The following is a 9614-nucleotide window of genomic DNA, read 5'->3' as shown; positions in this document are numbered from 1 at the left end:
CTTAAAGTTCGTTGAAAAACCTGTGTCGATCGAGGATCGACAGGTTAAGAAGCTTCGCATGAAGTATATACCGATTGTGAAGGTAAAATGGGATGCCCGTAGAGGTCCCGAGTACACGTGGGAGGTAGAGTCCACGATGAGAGAAAAGTACCCTCATTTGTTTCAATAAATCTCGAGGTCGAGATTTCTTTTAAGGGGGTGAGGATGTAACACCTTGAAATTTTGCGTCCTATAATGTATTGACACGTGTCATAAGTTTACACGTGGTAATAAATGCTAAGCAAGGACTAAGGTTGACAAACATAGAAAGTATGTGAATCCGAGGGTTCAAAATGTCAACAAGGGATAAATATACTATACAGTAGCCCTAAATGATGCTCGTACCTTCAAACGAATGAATCATGGATCGTACGGAACGAAATGCGGAAGAAAGTGAGAGATTACAAACTACAAGGGTTAAATGTGTCAACATGTTTAAGTTATACCTCTGAGTGACCCTTTAACAAAACCCGAGACTTTGTAACAGTAAATTACGCTCACTAGAATGTACGATATAGATTTCGCGAAGTTCCGTTTTAAAACGAGAAAGTTATGATCAAATTCGTATGCGAGGGGTTAAAAGCGTCAACTTTGAAAGTTAGGACTTTTCTGGTAGTAATATTTTAACCGAGGACTTAACGGCGAGGGTAAAAGTCACGAGGCCCTTATACGTAAATTAACGAGGCCCAAAACGCAAAGTTACCCCTTCGAATCGCCAAAAGCCAACAGTAATAATTGAAAAGATTTGAAAAATCTTACTTTTTGGTCTTAGGCGGGCCGCGTAAAAGTATCAAGGGACTTTACGCGGGCCGCATTGACAGGAAAGATATGGGCTCTGACATTAGGATTCAGGCGGGCCGCGTAAGAGTTGATGTATCATTTACGCGGGCCGCGTCAGCCTCCCAGATGCAGAAATGTCGGACAGAAGCACTGTTTGGTGTTTTAATCGACTTATTGAGCAATAATGAGAGCATGGGCGCCCCCTAAATGTCCCCTAGCACTCAGGGACAGTTGTTGATCATCCAAGCACACTTGTAGGCCTTGTTGTGATGATCTTATGCATCCTAAACTACTATAAAAGGCCATGATGTGCATCAATGTTCTTCACACTTCAATCTGCCTTCTTGATCACTTCTGGAGCTCAAGTGCCTTCAATACTCATCCCTGGTCGTGCATAGGACTCTTGTAAGTATGCCTAACCCTTCTTGGTTTAGTTTTTGCTTAGTTTTAGCTTAAAAGTCAATCCATCGTAATTAACGGTTGACTTAACGATTAATCACTAATGGTCCAGTGATTTGTCGAATCAAAGGTAGTTATATGTTGGTAATTATGTGGGCATTAAACCACTAAAAGGGCACCCTCTGGTTCCCACTCTAACTAGTCCAAATGTCGGGTCAAAGTTGCTTAGAAAAAAGTCAACAGAATGCTAACTTTCGATTTTATGCATAAGCAGTAATGTAGATGGCGTGTAACCTGTTCTAACACTCACAAAACATGATAATAATATTATAAGTGGTCTAAGCTTGTTTGATCCGACCATTTACTGTTTTGACCCGGTTCGGAACCGAAAGTCGCAAAACTTTGACATTTGCTTTGACTTCAGTTCTGACCCGTTATGGTATGATTTAGATATGCCTTAGGACTCTCTTAGGACCAGGTTACATGATGGTATAACCCTCTGTGACCGGTTCATTGTTTGTCCGAGTTTTTTGCACATTTCCGTTAAATGCTTAAAAGTTGACCATAACGCTCTTTTTACTTTAAAACGAGAATTTTGGACATGTGAAAGGACAATAACCTTAGTTACTGATTTCTAAGCATGTCCCTAAAATTTCACGTCAATCCGAGGTCTAGAATAGGAGTTATGCTAAATAGTGCAATTACGGAAACTTAGGTAATTAAACGGCGCAATTAGCATAAAGCTTATCTAAACCCAAATTTTGACACCAAACCTTTTACACTCTGATGTAAAATAATATTTTGGGATTTTTAAAGATTTTTAATTATTTTTAACCTGCTCATAACCTACGGTTATGGCATTGATTCGGTAAAAACCGAATATACCCTTTTCGGACATAACTTGAGTTCTACATGGTATTTTGACCCGATTCCAGTTGCTACTGATTTTAAATAATAAATAGAGTATTTTGGACTTTATAAACTGTTCGGAAAACTCAGATTTCCTGTAGAACTCGGAAACCTCTTTTATAATCTTTAAAATGACCGAAATACCCCTACGGGGCGTATATTGGGATTAAACTCGTTATGGGCATAATGGAAGGTATCCTACTGATACCACAACCTCTTTAGAGCATATTAACTTAGGAAACCTGTGTAGGACTCCTACGGTTACCCGTTACGCCTTTTACGCGTACGGTTCGGTTTGTGTAACTAGTTTACATAAACTAGCCGAAACGGGTCAAACCTTATTGTTTTTACTTCAAAATCCAGAGTGTGGTTATTATACCCATATAAAACAAGTCTTCAAACTTGTTGGGTCCAAACCACATTCCATTCTCGGTTTTCGCCTTTCACGCGATTAAACCGTAATTATCCTTCGAAACTGACCGGTCTAAGCTAAGGCTAAATTAAAGACCCGTTAGGATTCTAATAGGTTGTTATAAACCTTCGTTCCAGAATACGAGACCAGTAAAAGATACTTGCATTTGTTTATTGAGGCTATTACTTGCTCAGGTAAATACTTTTAACTTATTTTCCGTTATACGGGCTTGGGTTACGGTATATAAAATACCGCTTGGTCGGGCAATTGACCCTAACTCATTAGTAGTTGGGTATTATCAATGTGACCCGTTTAAAAATTTGTTTTGTTGGCTTTACGCCTTTGGGAGCTTAATGACCATGTCCCGGATATCCCTGGTATCATTTTACGAAATGGCCACGACCTTGACACGCGGGTGTAGGCGTACACCCGACAATGTGTCTATATTTATAAAGGTATAACCGTTGGTTTTCCTGCCACGGGTTTATGCTATGTGGCGTGTCTATTAACCTTAAACCCGGCACGACCCGGGCGACTGAACACATAGTGAACATGTAATTCTTTTACAAGAATTAATTTATTAATTATCCCAAGTTATAAAGAGTTTGTGCCTTGTGCATTCAAATCAATTTTATTAAACATTTTTACAAAAGTGTCGGTTGAATGTATTTACCAGTGTAAACTGACATATTTTCCCCAAAAAGATTAAATGCAGGTTCTGTACGAAATAGGCTGGCCACTCCTTAGCATCGTTAGAGTCTCGCAAGCTTGGGATGCCATTATCTGTTGAACATTATTCCTATTTTATTTTGATCCCCTGTGGATTATATTCGACTATTTGTGATACTTGGATATTACATTTAATGGTTGGAATATATCTATCTTTATGTTTCCGCTGTGCATTTAATATTGTGTGGTTTGACTATATTGTTGCCAACTACGTCACGGTAATCCCCCACCGGTGAAACGTGTGGAAATCGGGGTGTGACAGGGTTAGTATTGTTAATATATGAAAAATAATAATTTATGTATGTAGCTCATACGATGTGTGTGTATATGTAAATGGGTGTAGCTCATTCATATATATATATATATACATATATATATATATATATAGGATCAAGATTATTTCAGAACAAAAAAAAATTACAGAACCTGCAGAACTCTTTACAACCACTCATTTTATTTCATGTTATTTTTTTATTATTTTATTTATAAGGGGCATTAAAGTAACTTTACACCTAGAAAATTATCACATTTTTAATTTAATCTTCCACTTTTTTTTCACATTCAAATCTAAGCAAAATTAAATACGTATAATAATCACACTCAATTATCTTATGTTATCAAGTTTGAATTAGTTCCCTTTTTTTCTCACATGACTTCTTATGGATTAAATTTGAATCACACCTAACCGAAATACAATATGCATGAGCACTTTTCAAACTTCATATATAATCAGTTTGAGGTTTACGATTACAATATGAATTAAACCTTTTTTTTAACCTTCCACTATTTTGTCATATATGAAGTTATACCATTATCACAAGAAAATTCAAGTTCTGTGAGATTGGTGTGCATAAATTCAATCACTTTATTCATCAGTTCTATTATTTATTTGCTATATGTAGAATTTTTCTTGTTTCTTTATTGTCAGCAATGGATTCGAAGAAGCCAGTTTCCGAATATGAAGAAGATATCCAAGTTTTCGATAATCAATTTGGATACCTTAGATCATCAGTGGAGATTTTGTCTAATTCTGATGATGGTGATGATGAAACTAAAAATCTTACCGATGCTGATGAAGAAGGTATTACCATACGGAGTCATATGAGGATGATGAGACGTTTTTGTAGGATATGTGGTCGTTGGGTTTATCATGATGCAAGGAATTGCCCATTTAAAAAAGTAGTGTTCTAGAGTAGTGTTCTAAGTTTGATGTACATATATGTTAATTTCTACAATTTTTTATATTCATGTATGTAATTTCTTAGTTTAAATGTTATCTTTATTTACATATTAATAGATTATTGGTTTTATAATCCATTACATATGCGGCTTGTAGAACACACGTAAATTGTAGATATTTCTTTCATTTAAATTACACCTTTGTATTTCTAGTATCAATATGTCATACATTTAAATATATTATCTACAAATATTTTACCATATTGCAAAACTTCGTGTGTTTTTAACCTAGGAACTAAAACACACACTTTTTATTTATACAATATATCTTTACGCTTAACTTTGTTATTTTTTATACGTAGAGTTGCAGGATTGTGAACAGGAAGAATCAAGAGGCAGTAACATACGCATATCACCCAAGGGAACACATACTGGACGCCCAATGTTGCAAGTGAACATAAACCAATACTGGGAACGATATATCCCACATGGGAGGACGTAGTTACGATGTACCGTTTGTACGGATAAGGCCGGATTTGATATACGTTTATCTACTACAAAGACATCTAAGGGTGCTATTACTCATAAGTATATCCTCTGTAACAGAGCAGGTAAGTATCGTGGGAAAAAAATGGGTATAATGGATAGTACCTCAACCTCAAAGTCGCCACGTAGCATTAACATCAAGGTTACCAACTGTCGAGCATGTATAAGACTAAAAGGTGTAATAGGTACTCATAGTTTCGAGTTGTACGACTTTGTTGAAAGTCATAATCACGCTTTAGTTGGAGATGAATATCGGGATTTAACAAGGAGTCGCAGACAATTGGATTTTTCTCAACGAGGATATATACACAAGGCGCGTTCGGTAAATGTTGGTGCGACGATTGCACATAATATCCAAACGGCAGTAAAGGGCGGTCATCACATGGTACGCGGTACGACAACTGACTATAAAAATTGTAGCAGGGATATTCGAGCTTTCATAGGTGAAAAAGATGCCCAAATGTTGGTAGATTATATGAATGGACGAGTGAAAAATTGGAATAACTACTCTTTTGACTACACTCAAGTTGACGGTGAGCTTCGATCTTTGTTTTAGGCTGATGATGTGTCCAAATGCAACTATAAAATCTTTGGCGACGTTTTAGCTTTTGATGCCACATATCATACCAACCAGTAAGTTGCTTTTCCTTTTTTTCTTTAAATACTCCCTACAAACAGTTCTTACATTATATAAACATGATTTTAGGTACGATATGATTTTTGTTCCATTTACTGGTGTCGATCATCACAAGAAATGTGTAAATTTTGGTGCTGCTTTGTTATACAACGAAACGTTTGATTCATACAAGTGGCTACTGGAGAAATTTCTTCGTATACATGGTGGTAAGCAACCAAGATTAGTTTTGACAGATCAAGATCCAACTATGAAGCAAGCTGTATCTATTGTGTTGAATGAATCTGTTCATCGTCTTTGCATGTGGCATATTATAACCAAGCTTCCGTTTAAGGTACTAAGCTTTTGTTCATCGTCTTTGCATGTGGCATATTATTTATTCGTTTACATTTTTTAACAACTAAATGTTCCTGTTACATATATGTAAATTTTACTCACACATAATCAAATAATGTCATATATGCAATTATGTAGTTAACCAACATATTTGTTATTTACTCATACGTAAATCGTTTTGATTACATGTATGTAGTAAAAAATTACAAATATTCTAATAGTAATATGTAATGATAAGACTGTCTTATGCAGATTTCCAATAAGTTGTTAAAAAATACAATTTGCGACAACGAATACACAAGTTAGTATGGAATGTGTTTATTGAGCCCTCTGTTTTTGAGGAGCGATGGAAATCGATGATGCGGCGTTTTAAATTGCACCGTCACGCTTGGCTAAATGATATGTATGCTATTCGTGATTAGTGGGTTCCTGGTTATTTTCGAGATATTCCAATGTGTTGTTTGATGAAAACAACATCTAGATGTGAGAGTTCTAATGCAAGTTTTAAAGTAAACTCTAGTGCAGCCAACACGTTGGTACAATTCATGATGTGCTTCGATACTAGACTTGATGAACAACGGAACAAACAACGAGAAGCTGAATACAAAACTAACACAACAAATCCTATTTTACATTCTAATTCGCCTATTGAGCAGCATGCGGCTGATATTTACACACGCACCATTTTTCTTGAAGTTCAAAAAGAGATGATTAAAAAGGTAACGAATTGTATGATTGGGATTCCTAAAATTGCTGATGGAATCAAAGTTTACTTGATTCATCACAAGGATAAAAGGTCTGATGTAGTTGGAAGGTTTAAGGTAATCGTATATGTATATTAGTATTTTACAATCAATAAACTTGTGTATCTTTAGTCTTTTTTTTTAACTTTTCTCTTATCATGTGTAGGTTTCTATCAATTTGTCTGATCTGACAGTTACATGCTCTTGCATGAGTTTTACACGAATTGGATATCTATGCCGCCATGTTTTCATTGTTTTCAGCATGGAGAACATTCATAAAATTCCTAATCATTACCTAATTGACCGTTGGAAAAGGGATGCACTACCAAAACAGGTGTTTAGCATTGAGAATAGGTATGTTGTGAACAACAATGCAAACGCAAAAATTAGGAATGAGATTTTTGATGATGTTCAGCAGTCTACAGATCGGATCAGGTGTGAAATGGAAAAACTTCTTGTATTTGCCCAAAAAATCAAGGAATTGAAGAACGAAATCTTTGCAGAATTTCCATACGACCCAAACCATGGAAATAAAGGAGCTGCAATGTAACAACTACCACTAAAATCAATAATTAGGACGATAATTAGTCAATAAGAAAACCCTAATTGAGACACCCCAGTAATTCTGCACTAACCCTAAAATTTTCAGAATGATCGGAATCAGGATCAGGGCCCCTAAAACTTGAGGGGGGCAAACCCTAGTTGATAATTTTCTTAATATAAACGTTGCTATGCTCTGATTAGTTGAAAAGTTGAGTCACCAAGGCTAGTCCCGAGCCTAGGCAGCCTATATTTAGACTGCTTAGCTTACGGACCGTAAAGGGTCCGGCTTACGGTCCGTAAGGAGGTCCCAAAATTTGCTATAAATAGCCGACATTGGCACTTAACTGTTGAACTTGGAACGACGTGAATAGCTTCTGCAGACGTTGAGATATCACTGTTCTACCACAATTAAACACACACGATCACGAGGTGCTGCCGCAATCAGGGTAATAACTCGATCGCTATTACGATTTAACGTCCGATCGATTATAACTATCCAACAATTGTCCGAGTGCTGCTCAAATTGAGCTTGTACTTTATTATTCATTGTGATTTCGACTTGAATGTTTGAGTGCTGTTCGAATTCGGACTATGCTCTATCATTCGTTGTGAATCCATTGAATTGTTAAGTATTGCACTTGATAATAGTTGTGAGGGTTTAATCTCGTGAATTGACGTAACTGCTGAATTAGTTACTAAACCCGTTTGTGTGTGCATTGTTATTTAAATTAGGTTAAAAGGCTAATCAGTAAAGCTTATACTCTGCTCGTAAATCTGCAATGTGAGTCATTCTCTTTTTATCAACTGTTTTACAAAACTCCAAATTATTTTCAAAGTTATAATTACAGTGATTAAGTCTATGTAATCACCCAAGTTACAGCCGGTATGTGTGGTTTTGTATACATTACTTAGTTCCCGTCACACTTAGACAACGAGTTAGCCAAGGGGTGATCTGACCACAGTCACAGACACCATTTGGACAACGAGATAGCCAATGGGTAGTCGAGTGACAAGTACTGTGGGTAGTTGGTTTGATATCAGAAACATTGTAATTCCCCTTAGAAAAGATCAAGAGAAAAAGAAACCCCGAACCAAGAGAGTGAGGTTTAACCCAGAAATTCAGGAAATTAATAATAATCCACCAGGGGAAAATAACTTAGATGAAAATGGGCAAATCTGTATCTGCTCGCCACTGTAGCAGAAAATACAAATCTTTAAGCTTTAAACCTAGAAATATTTACTTCCTAGTAAATAAATAAATAGATCTGAGTGTGTTCTGTTTGCTGTATGTTGTACAAATTGGTATGCAATAAAAATGTATATTTGTTAAGCTTTGTTCCAAAGTTTTAACTTAGCATTTTGTACATTTTGCATATATGCCGTACAGCATGAATGAGATGTCGGAAGCATTTCAGAATCTTAACCTTTATCCTGTGCCGATTGAAGTCTCCCACAACTTCACTGGTTACATTGCTGACATAGAGGAACCTCTGGAATTCCAAGCTCCGCTGGAAAAAGCCAAACCTAAAAAGAAGAGAAGATATGTAGGGTGGCGAAAAGTGCGCAGAAGGAAACCTAGGAGACTCCCTAAAATAGAAAATCCTGTGATTGTAAGCAAGGGAAAAGAAATAGAAACCGGAGAAAATTCCAAGCCAGCAGAAATAGGGATAGACCTAAAGCAAAAAGGAATAGAGATCGGAGAAAGCTCTAAACAGTCTGAGGAAACCACATTCCAGGACGAAATAGACCGCCTACTGGATAATTGTGATGTTCTAGAGCCTATCAACAATAATCTCTTCTCTTATCCTGCTACAGCCCAATTCCCAATAAACCTAGGACCAGCTATTCCAGACCCACTAGTTCACACCCGACCATTAGGCCAAATGGAGGAATGGTGGACCAATGACTGGCAATTCCAAAATATAGTTAATAGTTCCTATAGTTTTCTCCCACAATTTGATCCAGAACCTGTCCCTAATCCGCCAATGAGCTATGAAAATTTAGCTGAGCTACGTCAGTTTGGTGAAGAACTGATAGGAACCGGGAATAGGATCCGGGAAATGGGGGAGCATATTTCTTGGAAGTACGACGAGAGGGAGCGTCGTTACTAAAACTACCAGTGGACCAAAAGATAGGAAGGGTTGGAAAAAGTTTGTTTATATTTGATATAGTAAAACTGATTCTGTAAAATGGGCAATAAAACACTGTAAGATAAAAAGTGTGTATTGAAGCAGGTATAATATATAAAACAAAACAGAAGTCGAAGTATCGACAATTTTGGCTATACTTGCATGTTATGCTAATCTATGTGTTTATATGTGTTTATCTGTGATTTTGGTATTTAATAATTAGACACTAATAATTT

General features: G+C 36.5%; 1 protein-coding gene across 1 annotated transcript; it reads left to right on the top strand.

Moving 5' to 3' along the window:
• Positions 1 to 4198: 4198 nt before the first annotated feature.
• LOC110924117 (protein FAR1-RELATED SEQUENCE 5-like) lies at positions 4199 to 7256 on the top strand. Its single transcript, XM_022168153.1, has 6 exons — positions 4199 to 4349; positions 4810 to 4898; positions 5054 to 5058; positions 5700 to 5961; positions 6386 to 6784; positions 6873 to 7256. Exons 1-6 carry the CDS (start codon positions 4199 to 4201, stop codon positions 7254 to 7256), a joined length of 1290 nt encoding a protein of 429 aa, XP_022023845.1.
• Positions 7257 to 9614: the final 2358 nt, after the last annotated feature.

This window comes from Helianthus annuus, chromosome 17, assembly GCF_002127325.2.
Source record: "Helianthus annuus cultivar XRQ/B chromosome 17, HanXRQr2.0-SUNRISE, whole genome shotgun sequence".
NCBI lineage: Eukaryota > Viridiplantae > Streptophyta > Magnoliopsida > Asterales > Asteraceae > Helianthus > Helianthus annuus.
Note: the sequence above shows the minus strand (reverse complement) of the source record. Positions and strands in the feature narration are given on the sequence as shown.